Source organism: Lampetra planeri, unplaced genomic scaffold, assembly GCF_965212315.1.
Source record: "Lampetra planeri unplaced genomic scaffold, kcLamPlan1.2.h2 scaffold_1479, whole genome shotgun sequence".
Lineage (NCBI taxonomy): Eukaryota > Metazoa > Chordata > Hyperoartia > Petromyzontiformes > Petromyzontidae > Lampetra > Lampetra planeri.
Genome location: NW_027614201.1, coordinates 5,001 through 27,500, shown reverse-complemented (window position 1 = coordinate 27,500; position 22,500 = coordinate 5,001). Strand labels below are relative to the sequence as shown.

Sequence of the window (22,500 nt, the reverse complement as noted above, 5' to 3'; positions counted from 1 at the left end):
TGTCTCTCTCTGTGTGTCTCTGTGCCTCTCTGTGTGTCTCTCTCTGTGTGTCTGTGTGTCTCTGTGTCTCTCTGAGTGTCTCATCTCTCTGTGAGTCTCTGTGTGTCTCTCTCTGTGTGTCTCTGTGCCTCTCTGTGTGTCTCTCTCTGTGTGTCTGTGTGTCTCTGTGTCTCTCTGAGTGTCTCATCTCTCTGTGAGTCTCTGTGTGTCTCTCTCTGTGTGTCTCTGTGCCTCTCTGTGTGTCTCTCTCTGTGTGTCTCTGTGCCTCTCTGTGTGTCTCTCTCTGTGTGTCTCTGTGTGTCTCTGTCCCTCTCTGAGTGTCTCTTCTCTCTGTGTCTCCCTGTGTCTCTCTCTGAGTTTCATCTCTCTGTGTCTCTCTCTGTGTCTCTCTCTCTCTGTGTCTCTCTCTGTGTCTTTCTGTGTCTCTCTGAGTCTCTGTGTGTCTCTGTGTCTCTGTGTCTCTGTGTGTCTCTCTGTGTGTCTCTGTGTCTCTGTGTGTCTCTCTGTGTGTCTCTGTGTCTCTGTGTGTCCTCTCTGTGTGTCTCTCTCTGAGTCTCAGTGTCTCTCTGTGTGTCTGTGTCTCTCTGTGTGTCTCTGTGTGTCTCTCTGTGTCTGTGTGTGTCTCTGTGTCTCTGTGTGTGTGTGTCTCTGTGTGTCCTCTGTGTGTCTGTGTGTCTCTGTGTCTCTCTGTCTCTCTCTCTGTGTGTCACTGTGTGTGTCTCTGTGTCTCTGTGTCTCTCTGTGTGTCTCTCTGTGTGTCTCTCTGTCTCTCTCCATCACCAGGACCTCTGATCTGGTACCAGAAGTTCGAGTACGCCGTGGGGTCACTGGCTCCAGAAGACCACAGAGCACGTGTTGTGTGTCTGTGTGTCTCTGTGTGTGTGTCTCTGTGTGTCTCTGTGTGTCTCTGTGTCTCTCTGTCTCTCTCTCTGTGTGTCTCTGTGTCTCTGTGTGTCTCTCTGTCTCTCTCTGTCCACAGGACCTCTGATCTGGTACCAGAAGTTCGAGTACGCCGTGGGTCACTGGCTCCAGAAGACCACAGAGCACGTGTTGTCTGTGGTGTGTGTCTCTGTGTGTGTGTCTCTGTGTGTCTCTGTGTCTCTCTGTGTCTCTCTGAGTCTCTCTCTGTGTGTCTCTGTGTGTGTCTGTGTCTCTCTCTGTCTCTCTCCATCACCAGGACCTCTGATCTGGTACCAGAAGTTCGAGTACGCCGTGGGTCACTGGCTCCAGAAGACCACAGAGCACGTGTTGGGCTGCGTGCTATGCTCCCCCCGGCTGCTTCAGCCTCTTCAGAGCCGAGGCCATCATGGACGACAACGTCCTGAGGACCTACACCACCGTGGCCACCGAGGCCAGACACTACGTGCAGTACGACCAAGGTGGGGGAGAGGGGGGGGGGCAGGGAGGGGGGGAGGGGGAGGGGGGGAGGGGGGGGGAGGGGGAGGGAGGGGGGGGAGGGGGGGAGATGGAGGAGATGGAGGAGGAGAGAGATGAGAGGGAGGAGATGGAGGGGGTGGACGGAGGGGGGATGGAGGAGATGGAGGAGAGGGAGGAGGGGAAGGGGGGAGGGGGAGGGAGGGGGTGAGGGGAGGGGGGAGGGAGGGGGGAGGGGGGGGAGGGGGGGGGGGGAGGGAGGGGGGGGAGATGGAGGAGATGGAGGAGAGAGATGAGAGGGAGGAGATGGAGGGGTGGACGGAGGGGGGATGGAGGAGATGGAGGAGAGGGAGGAGGGGAAGGGGGGAGGGGGGAGGGAGGGGGTGAGGGGAGGGGGGAGGAGGGGGGGAGGGGGGAGGGGGTGGGGAGGAGGGGGGAGGGGGGAGGGGGGGAGGGGGGGGGGGGGAGGGAGGGGGGGGAGATGGAGGAGATGGAGGAGAGAGATGAGAGGGAGGAGATGGAGGGGTGGACGGAGGGGGGATGGAGGAGATGGAGGAGAGGGAGGAGGGGAAGGGGGGAGGGGAGGGAGGGGGTGAGGGGAGGGGGGAGGGAGGGGGGGGGGAGGGGGTGGGGAGGAGGAGGGGGAGGGGGGAGGGGGGGAGGGGGAGGGGGAGGGGGGGGAGGGGGGGGAGGGGGGAGATGGAGGAGATGGAGGAGAGAGATGAGAGGGAGGAGATGGAGGGGGGGAGGGGAGGGAGGGGGGATGGGGAGGGAGGGGAGGGGGGAGGGGAGGGAGGGAGGAGGAGAGGGAGGAGAGGGAGGAGATGGAGGGGGGGGAGGGGAGGGGGGGAGAGGGAGGGGGGATGGAGGGGGGGGGAGGGGAGGGGGGGAGGGAGGGGAGGGGGGGGGTGGAGGGGGGAGGGGGGGGAGGGGGGAGGGGGGAGGGGGGGGAGGGGGGATGGAGGAGATGGAGGAGATGGAGGAGAGAGATGAGAGGGAGGAGATGGAGGGGGGGAGGGGAGGGAGGGGGGATGGGGAGGGAGGGGAGGGGGAGGGAGGAGATGGAGGGGGGGAGGGAGGGGAGGGGGGGATGGGGGGGGGAGGGGGGGGGAGGGGGGGAGGGGGGGGGAGGGGGGGGAGGGAGGGGAGGGAGGGGAGGGGGGAGAGGGAGGGGGGATGGAGGGAGGGAGAGGGAGAGAGGGGTGAGGGGGGGGGGGAAGGGGAGGGGGGATGGAGGAGGAGGGGGGAGGGGGGGGGAGGGGAGGGGAGGGGGGGATGGAGGAGAGGGGGGAGGGGGGGGGAGGGGAGGGGAGGGGGGATGGAGGAGAGGGGGGAGGGGGGATGGAGGAGAGGGGGGATGGAGGAGAGGGGGGGAGTGGGGGAGGGGAGGGGGAGGGGGGATGGAGGAGAGGGGGAGGAGGGGGGGAGGGAAGGGGAGGGGGGATGGAGGAGAGGGGGGAGGGGGGGAGGGAAGGGGAGGGGGGGATGGAGGAGAGGGGGGGAGGGGGGGGAGGGGGAGGGGAGGGGGGATGGAGGAGAGGGGGGGAGGGGGGATGGAGGAGAGGGGGGATGGAGGAGAGGGGGGGAGGGGGGGGAGGGGGAGGGGAGGGGGGATGGGAGGAGGGGGGGAGGGGGGGGAGGGAAGGGGAGGGGGGATGGGAGAGAGGGGGGAGGGGGGGGAGGGAAGGGCGAGGGGGGGATGGAGGAGAGGGGGGAGGGGGGGGAGGGGAGGGGGGGAGGGGGGGATGGAGGAGAGGGGGGAGGGGGGGAGGGGAGGGGGAGGGGGGAGGGGGGGGATGGAGGAGAGGGGGGAGGGTTCAGTGTTAATGAGACTCCCACAGGGTTCAGTGTTAACCACCTCCACCCCCCCCCCACCTTCCTCACCACCCCCCCCCCCCCCTGCCCCCCCACCTTCCTCACCCCTCCTTACCAGGTGAGGACCGATGGCTCTGCACCCTGATGCTCCAGCAGGGCTATACTGCGCCGGGTCCGACGCCCGAACCAACGCGCCCGAGGACTTTCGGGAGTTCTTCAATCAACGGCGCCGCTGGGGTCCATCAACACTCGCAAACACCCTCGACATCCTGGAGAGTGGAGGTCGCACTGCCCAGAGAAACCGCGTCCATCTCGCGCCTCTACGTCCTGTACCCAGATCGTTCTACATGGCCGCATCCATCATGGGCCCGGCCACAGTCTGCCTCATGATCGCCGGTTTGGTTCTGGTGGTGGTCGTGGTGGTGGTGGGTCGTGGTGGTGGTGGAGGTAGTGTTGAGGATTGATGATGATGGTGGAGGATTGGTGGTGGTGGTGGTGATGATGGGGGTGGTGGTGGGTGGTGGTGATGGTGGTCATGGTGGTGGTGATGATGGTGATGGTGGTGGTGGTGGTGGTGATGGAGGTAGTGTTGAGGATTGATGATGGTGGAGGATTGGTGATGGTGGTGATGATGGGGTGGGTGGTGGTGGTGATGGTGGTCATGGTGGTGGTGTGATGGTGATGGTGGGTGGTGGTGGTGATGGAGGTAGTGTTGAGGATTGATGATGATGGTGGAGGATTGGTGATGGTGGTGATGATGGGGGTGGTGGTGGTGGTGATGGTGGTCATGGTGGTGGTGATGATGGTGATGGTGGTGGTGGTGGTGATGGAGGTAGTGTTGAGGATTGATGATGATGGTGGAGGATTGGTGGTGGTGGTGATGATGGGGTGGTTGGTGGTGGTGATGGTGGTCATGGTGGTGGGTGATGATGGGTGATGGTGGTGGTGGTGGTGGTGATGGAGGTAGTGTTGAGGAATTGATGATGGTGGAGGATTGGTGATGGTGGTGATGATGGGGTGGTGGTGGTGGTGATGGTGGTCATGGTGGTGTGATGATGATGGTGGTGGTTGTGGAGGATTGATTGAAGATGATGGAGGATTGGTGGTGGAGGTGATGATGGGTTAGGTGGTGATGGTGATGGTGGAGGTAGTGGTGGTTGGATTGATGATGATGATGATGGAGGATTGGTGTTGGGTGATTGATGATGGGTTGGTGGTGATGGTGATGGTGGAGGATGGTGGAGGTAGTGGTGGTGGAGGATTGATGATGATGATGATGATGATGGAGGATTGGTGTTGGTGATGATGATGGGTTGGTGGTGATGGTGGTGATGGTGGTGGTAGAGGATTGATGATGATGATGATGATGAAGGTTTGATGATATAGGATTGATTGATTGATGTTGAGGATGATTTAGGATTGATTCATTGATGAGGATGCTGGAGTGTTGGTGGTGATGATGATGATGATGGTGGTGGTGGTGGTGGTGGTTTTGGTTGTGGTGGTGGTGGTCGTGATCGTGATGATGGTCTGGTGTTGGTGATGATGTTGATGGGTTGGTGGTGTTGGTTGTGGTGGTGATGATGATGGGTTGGTGGTGGTGGTGATGATGATGATGATGTTGATGGGTTGGTGGTGGTGGTGATGTTGGGTTGGTCGTGTTGGTGATGATGATGGTACCTCCTCCACCTCCTCCTCCACCTCCACCTCCTCCATCTCCTCCTCCACCTCCTCCACCTCTTCCACCTTTTCACCCCCCAGGTGCGTTCACTTTCGTCTTCAAAATGTCTGAGGTTTGGGCTTTGGTGGTGGCCATTCTTCCTCCGGCGATCTACATCATCATCTGTTTCAAGACCAAGTCCAGCACTCAGATCACGGTGAGATTCAACACCATCATCATCACAACCATCATCATCATCATCACAACCATCATCATCATCATCATCACAACCATCATCATCATCACCATCTACATCATCATCTGTTTCAAGACCAAATCCAGCACTCAGATCATGGTGAAATTCATCATCATCACAATCATCATCATCATCACCAGCATCACAATCATCACAATCATCATCACAATTATCATCATCACAACCATCATCATCATCATCACAACCATCATCATCACAACCATCATCATCATCATCAATATCATCATCACAACCATCATCATCATCATCACAATCATCACCATCATCATCACCATCTACATCATCATCTGTTTCAAGACCAAATCCAGCACTCAGATCACGGTGAGATTCAACACCATCATCATCATCACAACCATCATCATCATCAGAACCATCATCACCATCATCACCACCATCATCATCACAACCATCATCATCATCACAACCATCTACACCATCATCTACATCAATATCATCATCACAACCATCATCATAATCATCATCAGAACCATAATCATCACAACCATCATCATAATCATTATCATCATCACCATCTACATCATCATCATCTTCATCACCATCTACATCATCATCTGTTTCAAGACCAAATCCAGCACTCAGATCACGGTAAGACTCATCACAATCACCATCATCATCACAATCATCATCATCATCACAACCACCATCATCACAATCATCATCATCATCACAATCATCATCATCACAATCATCATCATCATCACAACCATCTACATCATCATCATCATCACAACCACCATCATCATCACCACCACCACCACCATCATTATCACAATCATCTACATCATCATCACAACCATCATCACCACCACCACCACCATCATCATCACAATCATCATCACAATCATTACCACAACCACCATTATCATCACCATCATCATCACCACCACTACCACCATCATTATCACAACCATCATCATCATCACAATCATCACCACCACCACCACCTGCCTCACCCCTCTTGTCACCCACTCCCTGTCACCCACCCTCAGGTAGCGATGGTGATGAGTGTCTTCTACGTCTTCCTCATCATCATCACAACCATCTACATCATCATCACCATCATCATCACAACCATCACAACCATCATCATCACAACCATCATCACCATCATCATCATCATCGCAACCATCATCACCACCACCACCATCACCATCATTATCACAATCATCTACATCATCATCACAACCATCATCATCACAACCATCATCACCATCATCATCATCATCATCGCAACCATCATCACCACCACCACCACCATCATCATCACAACCATCATCATCACAACCATCATCATCATCACAATCATCTACATCATCACAATCATCACAACCATCATCATCACAACCACCATCACCTCCCTCACCCCCCCTGTCACCCACTCCCTGTCACCCATCCACAGGTAGCGATGGTGATGAGTGTCTTCTACGTCTTCCTCATCATCATCACAACCATCTACATCATCACCACCATCACCATCATTATCACAATCATCTACATCATCACCATCATCATCACAACCATCTACATCATCATCACCATCATCATCACAACCATCTACATCATCATCATCATCACAACCATCTACATCATCATCACCATCATCATCACAATCATCACCACCATCATTATCACAATCATCACAACCACCATCATCATCACAATCATCACAACCATCACCACCACCACCACCTGCCTCACCCCTCTTGTCACCCACTCCCTGTCACCCACGCTCAGGTAGCGATGGTGATGAGTGTCTTCTACGTCTTCCTCATCATCATCACAACCATCTACATCATCATCACCATCATCACAACCATCTACATCATCACCACCATCATCACAACCATCTACATCATCATCATCATCACAACCATCACAACCATCATCATCACAACCATTATCATCACCATCACCATCATCATCACAACCATCACAACCATCATCATCACAACCATTATCATCACCATCATCATCACAACCATCACAACCATCATCATCACAACCATCATCACCATCATCATCACCATCATCATCACCACCACCTGCCTCACCCCCCCTGTCACCCACTCCCTGTCACCCACCCTCAGGTAGCGATGGTGATGAGCGTCTTCTACGTCTTCCTCATCATCATCACAACCATCATCATCATCATCACAACCATCATCATCATCACAACCATCATCATCACCACCACCACCACCTGCCTCACCCCCCCTGTCACCCACTCCCTGTCACCCACGCTCAGGTAGCGATGGTGATGAGCGTCTTCTACGTCTTCCTCATGACCGGAACTCTTCTCTCCATCGTCGGCGAGATGACGCTCTACGGCGTCGTGACGCCCACCGGGATTTTCATCGTCACCATCACCCTGATCCACGTCCTGGCGGCTTTGCTGCACCCACGAGAACTACTCTGCCTGGCACACGGATTCATGTACACCATCTGCATTCCCACGGGATATTTGCTGCTGATGATTTACACACTCGTCAACATGTACGACATCTCCTGGGGCACGCGAGAAGTTGCTCCGGTGGTGGAGGAGGGGAAGGGGGTGGTGAGGGTGGTGAGGGAGAAAGAGGTGAGACATTGTGTGGTGGTGCACTACGTTGAATACTACGTTTTATACTGCTACACTTCTACATTATACACTACTACACTACATTATACACTACTCTATACACTACTATACACTACACTACATTATATACTACTACACTATACACTACATTATACACTACTACACTACTACACTACACTATACACTACTACACTACTACACTACTACACTACACTACTACACTACTACACTACACTATACACTACTACACTACACTATACACTACACTATACACTACTACACTACAACATCCCCCCCCCCCCACCACAGCCTATGGGAGGCTGCCGCTGCTGTTGGCGTTTGCCGCACTACTACACTATACACTACACTATACACTACTACACTATACACTACTACACTATACACTACACTATACACTACTACACTACTACACTACTACACTACACTATACACTACTACACTACACTATACACTACAGCACTATACACTACACTATACACTACACTATACACTACTACACTACACTATACACTACACTATACACTACAACACTACACCCCCCCCCCCTTCCCCACCACAGCCTGCAGGAGGCTGCCGCTGCTGTTGGCGTTTGCCGCACTACTACACTACTACACTACGACACTACAACACTACACTACTACACTACACTATACAGTACTACACTACACTATACACTACTACACTACACTATACAACACTACACTACACTATACACTACTACACTACACTATACACTACACTATACACTACTACACTACACCTCCCCCCCCCCTTCCCCACCACAGCCTGCAGGAGGCTGCCGCTGCTGTTGGCGTTTGCCGCACTACTACACTACTACACTACGACACTACAACACTACACTACTACACTACACTATACAGTACTACACTACACTATACACTACTACACTACACTATACAACACTACACTACACTATACACTACACTATACACTACTACACTACACTATACACTACACTATACACTACTACACTACACCTCCCCCCCCCTTCCCCACCACAGCCTGCAGGAGGCTGCCGCTGCTGTTGGCGTTTGCCGCTGGAGTGGATTTGCTGTTGGCGGTGGAGGGTCTCGGTGCGTCCCAAAGACTACGAGGCGCTGGCCAATCACAGCGACGATGAGGAGGGTGACGTCATGCGCAGAGACAAGGTTCAACCTCGTGGTCAACGCTACAAGAGGTGATGGTCGTAGTGTTTAGTGTATAGTGTAGTGTAGTAGTGTATAGTGTAGTGTTTAGTGTATAGTGTAGTGTAGTAGTGTATAGTGTAGTGTATAGTGTAGTAGTGTATAGTGTAGTGTATAGTGTAGTGTATAGTGTAGTGTAGTAGTGTATAGTGTAGTGTAGTATAGTGTAGTGTATAGTGTAGTGTATAGTGTAGTGTATAGTGTAGTGTAGTAGTGTATAGTGTAGTGTAGTAGTGTATAGTGTAGTGTGTAGTGTATAGTGTAGTGTATAGTGTAGTGTATAGTGTAGTGTATAGTGTAGTGTAGTAGTGTATAGTGTAGTGTATAGTGTAGTGTAGTAGTGTATAGTGTAGTGTAGTAGTGTATAGTGTAGTGTATAGTGTAGTGTATAGTGTAGTGTATAGTGTAGTGTAGTAGTGTATAGTGTAGTGTAGTAGTGTATAGTGTAGTGTGTAGTGTATAGTGTAGTGTATAGTGTAGTGTATAGTGTAGTGTAGTAGTGTATAGTGTAGTGTATAGTGTAGTGTAGTAGTGTATAGTGTAGTGTATAGTGTAGTGTAGTAGTGTATAGTGTAGTGTAGTAGTGTATAGTATAGTGTATAGTGTAGTGTATAGTGTAGTGTAGTAGTGTATAGTGTAGTGTATAGTGTAGTAGTGTATAGTGTAGTGTAGTAGTGTATAGTGTAGTGTAGTAGTGTATAGTGTAGTGTAGTAGTGTATAGTGTAGTGTATAGTGTAGTAGTGTATAGTGTAGTGTAGTAGTGTATAGTGTAGTAGTGTATAGTGTAGTGTAGTAGTGTATAGTGTAGTGTAGTAGTGTATAGTGTAGTGTAGTAGTGTATAGTGTAGTGTATAGTGTAGTGTAGTAGTGTATAGTGTAGTGTAGTAGTGTATAGTGTAGTGTATAGTGTAGTAGTGTATAGTGTAGTGTAGTAGTGTATAGTGTAGTAGTGTATAGTGTAGTAGTGTATAGTGTAGTGTAGTAGTGTATAGTGTAGTGTAGTAGTGTATAGTGTAGTAGTGTATAGTGTAGTAGTGTATAGTGTAGTAGTGTATAGTGTAGTGTAGTGTATAGTGTAGTAGTGTATAGTGTAGTGTAGTAGTGTATAGTGTAGTGTATAGTGTAGTGTAGTAGTGTATAGTGTAGTGTATAGTGTAGTAGTGTATAGTGTAGTGTAGTAGTGTATAGTGTAGTAGTGTATAGTGTAGTGTAGTAGTGTATAGTGTAGTGTAGTAGTGTATAGTGTAGTGTAGTAGTGTATAGTGTAGTGTATAGTGTAGTGTAGTAGTGTATAGTGTAGTGTATAGTGTATAGTGTAGTAGTGTATAGTGTAGTGTAGTAGTGTATAGTGTAGTAGTGTATAGTGTAGTAGTGTATAGTGTAGTAGTGTATAGTGTAGTGTAATAGTGTATAGTGTATAGTGTAGTGTAGTAGTGTATAGTGTAGTAGTGTATAGTGTAGTGTATAGTGTAGTGTATAGTGTAGTGTATAGTGTAGTAGTGTATAGTGTAGTAGTGTATAGTGTAGTGTATAGTGTAGTAGTGTATAGTGTAGTAGTGTACAGTGTAGTGTACAGTGTAGTGTACAGTGTAGTGTACAGTGTAGTGTACAGTGTAGTGTACAGTGTAGTAGTGAAATGTTGGTTTCTGTTCTGCAGATCTCCGACTCGTCAGAGGCTGGAGGAGCAAATTGGTGAGAACGTTAAATCATCATCAGCATCATCAGCATCATCATCAGCAGCATCATCATCATCAGCAGCAGCAGCATCATCAGTAGCATCATCATCATCAACATCATCATCAACATCATCAGCATCATCATCAACATCATCATCAACATCATCAGCATCATCATCAGCAGCATCATCATCATCAGCAGCATCATCATCATCATCAGCAGCAGCAGCAGCAGCATCATCATCATCAACATCATCATCAACATCATCAGCATCATCATCATCATCAACATCATCATCAACATCATCATCAACATCAACATCATCATCATCAACATCATCAGCATCATCATCAACATCAACATCATCAGCATCATCATCATCAACATCATCAGCATCATCATCAACATCATCATCAACATCATCAGCATCATCATCATCAACATCAACATCATCATCATCAACATCAACATCATCATCATCAACATCATCTTCATCATCATCATCAACATCATCATCATCAACATCATCATCATCATCATCAACATCATCATCATCAACATCATCATCATCAACATCATCAACATCATCATCATCATCATCAACATCATCATCATCATCAACATCATCAACATCATCATCATCATCAACATCATCATCATCATCAACATCATCATCATCAACATCATCATCATCAACATCATCATCATCATCACCATCAGCATCATCATCATCATCATCCGCATCATCATCATCCGCATCATCATCATCATCAACATCATCATCATCAACATCATCATCATCATCATCAGCATCATCATCATCATCAGCATCAACATCATCATCATCAGCATCATCATCATCATCAGCATCATCATCATCCGCATCATCATCATCCGCATCATCATCATCCGCATCAACATCATCATCATCATCAACATCATCATCAACATCATCAACATCATCATCATCATAATCATCATCATCAACATCATCATCAACATCATCATCATCATCAACATCAGCATCATCATCATCAACATCATCAACATCAGCATCATCATCAACATCATCATCATCATCAACATCATCATCATCAACATCAGCATCATCAGCATCATCATCTGTCCCACCTCTCCCCAGATCTGCACGACTTTAGTGAGACTCGAGAATGGGGAGCTGATGAGATGTTGGTGGATGAGGTGGAGGAGGTGGAGGTGGAGGAGGTGGAGGAGGAGGTGGAGGTGGAGGAGGTGGAGGAGGAGGTGGAGGAGGTGGAGGAGGTGGAGGTGGAGGAGGTGGAGGTGGAGGAGGAGGTGGAGGTGGAGGAGGTGGAAGAGGTGGAGGTCTCTTTCGCCAACAGCCTCAACGTGGGCAGAGTGGGCACTCTGAAGCCGGTACTAACATCATCACCATCATCATCACCACACATCACTAACATCACCATCATCAACATCATCACCATCATCATCACCATCACCACCATCACTACTAACATCTTCATCATCATCACCATCACCACCACCACCACCATCACCACCATCACCACCATCACCACCACCACCACCATCACCACCACCACCATCACCACCATCACCACCACCACCATCACCACCATCACCACTAACATCACCTCCCCCACCATCACCACCATCACCACCACCACCATCACCACCATCACCACCACCACCACCACCATCACCACCATCACCACCACCATCACCACCATCAACATCATCTTCACCATCACCACCACCACCATCAACATCATCTTCACCATCACCACCACCACCACTACTAACATCATAACCACCACCATCACCACCATCACCACCACCACCATCACCACCACCACCACCACCATCACCACCATCACCACCATCACCACCATCATCACCACCATCACCACCATCACCACCATCACCACCATCATCACCACCATCACCATCACCACCATCACCACCATCACCACCACCACCATCACCACCATCACCACCATCACCACCACCACCACCATCATCACCACCACCACCACCACCATCACCACCACCATCATCACCACCACCACCATCACCACCACCACCATCATCACCACCATCACCACCATCACCACCATCACCACCACCACCACCATCATCACCACCACCACCACCACCATCACCACCACCATCACCACCATCACCACCATCACCACCACCATCACCACCATCACCACCATCACCACCATCACCACCATCACCACTAACATCACCTCCCCCATCAGGAGGAGGATGAGTTCTGGATGAGGATGATTGCCAAGTACTAACATCACCACCACCATCACCACCACCACCACCACCATCACCACCACCACCACCACCATCACCACCACCATCATCACCACCATCACCACCATCACCATCACCACCACCACCATCACCACCATCACCACCACCACCATCATCACCACCACCACCATCATCACCACCACCACCACCACCATCATCACCACCACCACCACCACCATCACCACCATCACTACCACCACCATCACCACCACCATCACCACCATCACCACCATCACCACTAACATCACCTCCCCCATCAGGAGGAGGAGGTTTTCTGGATGAGGATGATCGCCAAGTACTAACATCACCATCATCATCACCACCACCACCATCATCACCACCACCATCACCACCATCACCACCACCACCATCACCACCATCACCACCACCATCACCACCACCACCACCATCATCACCACCACCATCACCACCATCACCACCACCACCATCACCACCATCACCACCATCACCACCACCACCTCCACCACCTCCATCACCACCACCACCACCATCACCACCATCACCACCATCACCACCACCACCACCACCATCACCACCACCACCACCATCACCACCATCACCACCACCACCACCATCACCACTAACATCACCTCCCCCATCAGGAGGAGCAGGAGTTCTGGATGAGGATGATCGCCAAGTACTAACATCACCACCACCACCACCATCACCACCACCACCACCACCACCACCATCACCACCACCATCACCACCATCACCACCATCACCACTAACATCACCTCCCCCATCAGGAGGAGCAGGAGTTCTGGATGAGGATGATCGCCAAGTACTAACATCACCACCACCACCACCATCACCACCACCATCACCACCATCACCACCATCACCACTAACATCACCTCCCCCATCAGGAGGAGCAGGAGTTCTGGATGAGGATGATCGCCAAGTACCTGAAGCCTCTGGAGGAGAATCCTGAACACAAAGAGAGGATCAAGAGAGACCTGTACAGCATGCGCAACAAGGTGGTGTAGTGTGTAGTGTATAGTAGTAGTGTAGTAGTGTATAGTGTGTAGTGTAGTAGTGTAGTGTAGTGTGTAGTGTATAGTGTATAGTGTAGTGTATAGTGTAGTGTATAGTGTAGTGTATAGTGTAGTGTAGTAGTGTATAGTGTAGTGTATAGTGTAGTGTAGTAGTGTATAGTGTAGTAGTGTAGTGTATAGTGTAGTGTATAGTGTGTAGTGTATAGTGTATAGTGTGTAGTGTAGTGTATAGTGTAGTAGTGTATAGTGTAGTGTATAGTGTAGTGTAGTAGTGTATAGTGTAGTAGTGTAGTGTATAGTGTGTAGTGTAGTGTATAGTGTAGTAGTGTATAGTGTAGTGTATAGTGTAGTGTCTAGTGTAGTGTGTAGTGTAGTGTATAGTGTATAGTGTAGTGTATAGTGTGTAGTGTAGTGTATAGTGTAGTAGTGTATAGTGTATAGTGTAGTGTATAGTGTAGTGTATAGTGTAGTAGTGTATAGTGTAGTGTATAGTGTAGTGTATAGTGTAGTGTATAGTGTAGTGTATAGTGTGTAGTGTATAGTGTGTAGTGTAGTGTGTAGTGTAGTGTAGTAGTGTATAGTGTAGTGTATAGTGTAGTGTATAGTGTGTAGTGTAGTGTGTAGTGTAGTGTGTAGTGTATAGTGTAGTGTATAGTGTGTAGTGTAGTGTATAGTGTAGTAGTGTATAGTGTATAGTGTAGTGTATAGTGTAGTGTAGTGTATAGTGTAGTGTAGTGTATAGTGTAGTGTAGTAGTGTATAGTGTAGTGTATAATGTAGTGTATAGTGTATAATGTAGTGTAGTGTATAGTGTAGTGTAGTAGTGTATAATGTAGTGTATAGTGTATAATGTAGTGTAGTAGTGTATAGTGTAGTGTAGTAGTGTGTAGTGTAGTAATGTATAGTGTAGTGTATAATGTAGTGTATAGTGTATAATGTAGTGTAGTGTATAGTGTAGTGTAGAAGTGTATAAAGTAGTGTATAATGTAGTGTATAGTGTATAAAGTAGTGTATAAAGTAGTGTATAATGTAGTGTATAGTGTATAAAGTAGTGTATAATGTAGTGTATAATGTAGTGTAGTAGTGTATAAAGTAGTGTATAATGTAGTGTATAATGTAGTGTAGTAGTGTATAATGTAGTGTACAAAGTAGTGTATAATGTAGTGTATAATGTAGCGTATAAAGTAGTGTATAAAGTAGTGTATAAAGTAGTGTATAATGTAGTGTATAATGTAGTGTATAAAGTAGTGTATAATGTAGTGTATAGTCTATAAAGTTGTGTATAAAGTAGTGTATAATGTAGTGTATAATGTAGTGTATAGTCTATAAAGTAGTGTATAATATAGTGTATAATGTAGTGTATAAAGTAGTGTATAATGTAGTGTATAATGTAGTGTAGTGGTGTATAATGTAGTGTATCCTCCCACTCAGGTGACCTTCATATACTTCATGATCAACGCCGTCTGGCTGGTCTCCACCATCGCCTTGCAAATCGTGGGCACTCAGCTGTTCATCAGTTTCCCCAAATTGGGGGGCTCTGCGGCCGAGGTGGTCAACATCGCTGTGCCCCCCCTCTCGTTCATGTTCCTGCTAACGTTCGCGACGATGCTACTCATTCAGTTTCTCGCCATGATCTACCACAGGTGATGGGGGTGGTGGTGGTGGTGGTGGGTGGTGGTGGGTTTGGTGGTGGGGGTGGTGGTGGTGGTGGGTGGGGATGGTGGTGATGATGATCAGGGTGGTGGTGGGGGTGGTGGTGGTGGTGATGGGGGTGATGGTGGTGGTGGTGGTGGTGGGGGTGGTGGTGGTGGTGGTAGTGGTGGTGGGGGTGATGGTGGTGGTGGTGGTGGGAGTGGTGGTGGTGGTGGTGGGGGTGGTGGTGGTGGGGGTGGTGGTGGTGGTGGTGGGTGGTGGTGGGTTTGGTGGTGGTGGTGGGTGGGGGTGGTGGTGGTGGGGGTGGTGGTGGTGGTGGTGGTGGGGGTGGTGGTGGTGGTGGTGGTGGTGGGGGTGGTGGTGGTGGTGGTGGTGGGGGTGGTGGTGGTGGTGATGGGGGGGGAGGTGGTGGTGGAGGTGGTGGTGGTGGGGGTGGTGGTGGTGGTGATGGGGGGGGAGGTGGTGGGTGGGGGTAGTGGTGGTGGTGGGTGGTGGTGGGTTTGGTGGTGGTGGTGGGTGGGGGGTGGTGGTGGTGGGGGGTGGTGGTGGTGGTGGTGGTGGGGGTGGTGTTGATGGGGGGGGAGGTGGTGGTGGGGTGGTGGTGGTGGGGGTGGTGTTGGTGGTGGTGGTGGTGGTGGTGGGGGTGGTGTTGATGGGGGGGGAGGTGGTGGTGGGGGTGGTGGTGGTGGTGGTGGTGGTGGTGGTGGTGGTGGTGGTAGTGGTGGTGGATGGTGGGGGGGTGGTGGTGGTGGTGGTGGTGGTGGTGGGGGTGGTGGTGGTGGTGATGGTGGTGGGGGGTGGTGGGGGTGGTGGGTGGTGGTGGTGGTGATTGGGGTGATGGGGGTTGTGGTGGTGGATGGTGGGGGGGTGGTGATGGTGGTGATGGGGGGGGAGGTGGTGGTGGAGGTGGTGGTGGTGATGGGGGGGGAGGTGGTGGGTGGGGGTAGTGGTGGTGGTGGGTGGTGGTGGGTTTGGTGGTGGTGGTGGGTGGGGGGTGGTGGTGGTGGGGGTGGTGGTGGTGGTGGTGGTGGGGGTGGTGTTGATGGGGGGGGAGGTGGTGGTGGGGTGGTGGTGGTGGTGGTGGTGGTGGTGGTGGTGGTAGTGGTGGTGGATGGTGGGGGGGTGGTGGTGGTGGTGGTGGTGGTGGTGGGGGTGGTGGTGGTGGTGATGGTGGTGGGGGTGGTGGGGGTGGTGGGTGGTGGTGGTGGTGATTGGGGTGATGGGGGTTGTGGTGGTGGATGGTGGGGGGGTGGTGATGGTGGTGGGGGTGGTGGTGCTGGTGGTGGTGGGTGTTGGGGGTGGTGGTGGTGATGGTGGTGGGGGTGGGAGTTGTAATGGTGGTGGTAGTGATTGTGGTGATGGTGGTGGTTGTGATGATGATGGTGGTGGTGGTGATGGTGATGATGGTGATGATGGTGATGATAATGGTGGTGGTGGTGATGGTGATGATGGTGATGATAATGGTGGTGGTGGTGATGGTGATGATGGTGATGATAATGGTGGTGGTGGTGATGGTGATGATGGTGATGATGGTGATTTTGAGAGTCAACACCACCATCATCATCACATCATGTCCTGTTTCTCTCTCTCTGTCTATCTGTGTATGTGTGTGTCTGTCTGTGTGTGTGTGTCTGTGTGTGTCTCTCTCTGTCTCTCTGTGTGTCTGTCTATGTGTGTCTGTGTGTGTCTCTCTCTGTCTCTCTGTGTGTGACTATGTGTGTCTGTGTCACTCTGTGTGTGTGTGTCTGTGTGTCTGTCTGTGTGTGTGTGTCTGTGTGTGTCTCTCTCTGTCTCTCTGTGTGTGACTATGTGTGTCTGTGTCACTCTGTGTGTGTGTGTCTGTGTGTCTGTCTGTCTATGTGTGTCTGTGTGTGTCTCTCTCTGTCTCTCTGTGTGTGACTATGTGTGTCTGTGTCACTCTGTGTGTGTGTGTCTGTGTGTCTGTCTGTGTGTGTGTGTCTGTGTGTGTGTGACTGTGTGTCTGTGTGTGTGTGACTGTGTGTCTGTGTGTGTGTGTCTGTGTGTGTGTCTATGTGTGTCTGTGTCACTCTGTGTGTGTGTCTGTGTGTGTGTGTCTGTGTGTGTGTCTATGTGTGTCTGTGTCACTCTGTGTGTGTGTGTCTGTGTGTGTGTGACTGTGTGTGTGTGTCTGTGTGTGTGTGTCTGTGTGTGTGTCTATGTGTATCTGTGTCACTCTGTGTGTGTGTGTGTCTGTGTGTGTGACTGTGTGTCTGACTGTCTCTGTGTGTGTGTCTGTGTGTCTGTTTTTGTCTGTATGTCTGTGTGTGCCTGTGTGTGTGTGACTGTGTGTCTCTGTCTATCTACAAGATCTACACGCCCCTCCACATGATGTCCAGTCTGTGTGTATCTGTGTCTCTGTGTGTGTCTGTATGTCTGTGTGTGTCTGTGTGTGTCTGTGTGGGTCTGTGTGTGACTCTGTGTGTGTCTCTGTGTGTGTCTGTGTGTGTCTCTGACTGTGTGTGTGTCTGTGTGTGTCTGTGTGTGTCTGTGTGTGTGTCTCTGTGTGTGTCTCTGACTGTGTGTGTCTCTGTGTGTGTCTGTGTCTCTGTGTGTGTCTGTGTGTGTCTCTGACTGTGTGTGTGTCTGTGTGTCTCTGTGTGTGTCTGACTGTCTTACTGTGTGTGTGACTGTGTGTGTCTGTGTGTGTCTCTGTGTGTGTGACTGTGTGTGTCTGTGTGTGTCTGTGTGTGTCTCTGACTGTGTGTGTCTCTGTGTGTGTCTGTGTCTCTGTGTGTGTCTGTGTGTGTCTCTGTGTGTGTGTCTGTGTGTCTCTGTGTGTGTCTGACTGTCTTACTGTGTGTGTGACTGTGTGTGTCTGTGTGTGTCTGTGTGTGTGTCTCTGTGTGTGTCTGTGTCTGTCTGTGTGTGTCTGTGTGTGTCTCTGTGTGTGTCTGTGTGTGTCTGTGTGTGTGTCTGACTGTGTCTGTGTGTGTGTCCCACTGCAAGATCTACACACTACTGCACATGATGTCCCGTCTCTCTCTCTCTCTCTCTGTGTCTCTGTCTGTCTGTGTGTGTCTCTGTGTGTGTGTGTCTGTGTGTGTGTCTGTGTGTGTGTCTGTGTGTGTGTCTGTGTGTGTCTGTGTGTGTGTCTGTGTGTGTCTGTGTGTGTGTCTGTGTGTGTCTGTGTGTGTCTGTGTGTGTGTCTGTGTGTGTCTGTGTGTGTCTCTGTGTGTGTGTCTGTGTGTCTCTGTGTGTGTCTGACTGTCTTACTGTGTGTGTGACTGTGTGTGTCTGTGTGTGTCTCTGACTGTGTCTGTGTGTGTGTGTCTGTGTGTGTGTCTGTGTGTGTGTGTCTGTGTGTGTGTGTCTGTGTGTGTGTGTCTGTGTGTGTGTGTCTGTGTGTGTGTGTCTGTGTGTGTGTCTGTGTGTGTCTGTGTGTGTGTCTGTGTGTGTCTGTGTGTCTGTCTGTGTGTGTCTGTGTGTGTGTGTCTCTGTGTGTGTGTGTCTCTGTGTGTGTGTGTCTCTGTGTGTGTGTCTCTGTGTGTGTGTGTCTCTGTGTGTGTCTGACTGTCTTACTGTGTGTGTTACTGTGTGTGTCTGTGTGTGTCTGTGTGTGTGTGTCTGTGTGTGTGTGTCTGTGTGTGTGTGTCTGTGTGTGTGTGTCTGTGTGTGTGTGTCTGTGTGTGTGTGTCTGTGTGTGTGTCCCACTACAGGATCTACACGCTACTGCACATGATGTCTTACGTTAGTCCCGACAAGGCGAAGGAGGAGCCGGAGGACGAGTTGCAAACGTCGGACAACGAAGCATTCGAAGGGGGGCGCGGAGTTGGTGGTGGTGGTGGTGGTGGTGTTGGTGGTGTTGTTGTTGGTGGTGATGGTGGTGGTGATGATGGTGGTGGTGGTGGTGGAGATGGTGGAGATGGTGGTGGAGGTGGAGGAGGGGTGGGAGGATCACTGACGGATTTCTCCGACTCCGACTCAGAAGTTCATCTCGAGTTCTCTGAGTGCCGGGAAGAGAGATACGGAGTAGACACCTCGCTGTGGTGATGGTGGTGATGGTGGTGGTGGTGATGGTGGTGGTGGTGGTGGTGATGGTGGTGGTGGTGATGGTGGTGATGGTGGTGGTGGTGGTGGTGGTGGTGGTGATGGTGGTGGTGGTGGTGGTGGTGGTGGTGGTGGTGATGGTGGTGATGGTGGTGGTGGTGATGGTGGTGGTGGTGGTGGTGGTGATGGTGGTGGTGGTGGTGATGGTGGTGGTGGTGGTGGTGGTGGTGATGGTGGTGGTGAGTGGATGCGTAAGTGAGTGGGTGGGTGAGTGAGTAGGTGAGTGAGTGAGTGACTGGGTGAGTGAGTGGGTGACTGGGTGAGTTAGTGGGTGACTGAGTGGGTGAGTGAGTGGATGACTGAGTGAGTGAGTGGGTGAGTGAGTGACTGGGTGAGTGAGTGGGTGACTGGGTGAGTGACTGGGTGAGTGAGTGACTGGGTGAGTGAGTGGGTGACTGGGTGAGTTAATGGGTGACTGAGTGGGTGACTGAGTAGGTGACTGGCTGAGTGACTGGGTGAGTGAGTGAGTGAGTGAGTGAGTGAGCGAGTGACTGAGTGAGTGACTAGGTGAGTGAGTGAGTGAATGAGTGAGTGAGCGAGTGACTGAGTGGGTGACTGAGGGGGGTGACTGGCTGAGTGACTGGGTGAGTGACTGGGTAACTGACTGAGTGACTGGGTGGGTGACTGGCTGAGTGAGTGAGCGAGTGACTGAGTGAGTGACTGAGTGAGTGACTGGATAACTGACTGAGTGACTGAGTGGGTGACTGGGTGGGTGACTGGCTGAGTGAGTGAGCGAGTGACTGAGTGAGTGACTGAGTGAGTGACTGGGTAACTGACTGAGTGACTGAGTGGGTGACTGGGTGGGTGACTGGCTGAGTGAGTGAGCGAGTGACTGAGTGAGTGACTGAGTGAGTGACTGGGTAACTGACTGAGTGACTGAGTGGGTGACTGATTGAAAGCCCCATCAACATCGCTGATTATCCCAATAGCCCAATTATAATGTAACCCCATTAATTAACGTCAATATTTTATCTTATTATACACACACACATCTACAATTTACTCCGGACAGCTGAAATAAAATAATAAATTATTGATCATCATCATCATTATTTGTTACGGGTGTGGTTGTAACGATGTGATGGTGGTGGTGATGGTGGTGGTGATTGTGGTGATGGTGGTGGTGATGGTGGTGGTGGAGATGGCGGAGCCAGGAGATTGAATCTTCACCCTCGGGGCTCGTCCAGAAGCAACGAAAAGCCACTTCGTGTGGCCACGTGGAATGTTCGAACGCTCGTTGCGGAGGAGAGGCTGCCACTCCTCTGTCGGGAGCTGGACCGGTACCGCCTGGATCTCTGTGGCATTCAGGAGGACCGGTGTACTGGTCATTGTGTGTGTGTGTTCAGAGGAGAGGCTGCCACTCCTCTGTCGGGAGCTGCAGATTTTGCTGAGCATTTCTGTGAGGTCCTAGCGGAGAGGAAATCCCTCAGCCTGGAAAACATCAAGGGACAAAGTTGGGATGACCCTGCTGAGGCTGCGGTGCCTCAAATATTGGAGGAGGAAGTCACCCCCTGTGAGTGGCTGGCTGAGGTGCCATCTTTTGAGGAAGTTCTGAGGGAGATCCGGAGTCTCAGACCAGGAAAGGCATCAGGAAGAGATGATCTCCCAAGCGAAATGCTGAGGGAGGGTGGCGTTTGTGCACAGACTGCCCTACATGACATCATAACAACAGTCTGGGCCACTGGACGGGTTCCGCAGGACTGGAAGGATGCCCTGGTGGTCCCCCTCTTTAAGAAGGGGGACCGCACAGACTGTAACAACTACAGGGGCATCTCACTCCTCAGTGTGAGGCCGGGAAAGGTCCTGGCAAGGATTATTCAACATCGCCTTGCCAGGCACGCTGAGGAGAGGCTTGCGGAGCCCCAATGCGGTTTCAGGAAAGGGCGGTCCTGCACAGATGCTATATTTTCTGTCCGTCTGCTACAGCAGAGGTGTAGGGAATTCCAACAAGACCTACATCTCTGCTTTATTGACCTGGTCAAGGCCTATGATACCATCTATAGGCATGGGCTCTGTGTTGTTCTTCGTGCTTTCGGAGTCCCTGACCCTCTGCTCACGATCATTAAGGACCTTCATGATGGTGAGCGGGCCCAGGTAAAACTACGTGGCCGGGAGTCGGAGCCATTCCCTGTACACCTTGGGGTGCGACAGGGATGTCCTCTGGCTCCCACATTATTTAACATCTATTTCGACTGCGTAGTTCGTGAAGCCTTCAACAGCTGTATTGGGGGACAGATATAATGGGAGGCTGATCGATGCCCGGGTGCGGTCAAGGGATGGCTCCCTATTGCTCAACCACGTTATGTATGCCGATGATTTGGTAATAGCTGCTCATTCAGAAGAGGAGTTGGAGACGCTGCTGCTGAGACTGGAGCGTGCCACTAAGAGGTGGGGCCTTACCATCAGCCCCACCAAAACTAAGCACCTGCCTGGGTATTTTGTACCATCGGACACTCCACCCCCACAACTCCCAATCGGGTGATGGGGCAGTTGTGGAGAGAGTGGAGAGTTTCCCATACCTGGGCAGTGTGCTCATGACCGGCTCCGGTTTAACAGCAGAGGTCTCACTCCGAATCAGTCGAGCGGCAATATCTTTTCATCGGTTGCGTAACGCTGTGTGGAAGCTACCTGGTCTGTCGCTCCGCACGAAGCTTCGGGTCTTCTCGGCCACGGTCATTCCCTCCCTTCTCTACGCTTGCGAAACGTGGACCCCCCTAGTGGAGCATCTTCGCCGGTTGGAAACATTTAGGCTGGCCTGCCTACGATCCATCCTGGGTTTAACCTGCAGGCTGGATTGTGTGAGGAGC

The 22,500-nt window shown here is 51.1% G+C and overlaps 1 protein-coding gene across 1 annotated transcript in view; it reads left to right on the top strand.

Annotated features, from left to right (window-relative positions):
• Positions 1-19,442, top strand: part of LOC144739415 (chitin synthase chs-2-like) — a gene marked incomplete at both ends in the record, with an annotated part of 20,780 nt that extends 1,338 nt beyond the window's left edge. Inside the window, 9 exon segments of the mRNA XM_078622371.1 lie at positions 1,178-1,269; positions 1,271-1,379; positions 3,308-3,346; positions 3,349-3,585; positions 4,951-5,066; positions 7,393-7,725; positions 13,845-13,955; positions 15,404-15,615; positions 19,303-19,442. Of these exon segments, the coding sequence (XP_078478497.1) occupies positions 1,178-1,269; positions 1,271-1,379; positions 3,308-3,346; positions 3,349-3,585; positions 4,951-5,066; positions 7,393-7,725; positions 13,845-13,955; positions 15,404-15,615; positions 19,303-19,442 (1,389 nt within the window).
• Between the last annotated feature and the right edge of the window lie 3,058 nt (positions 19,443-22,500).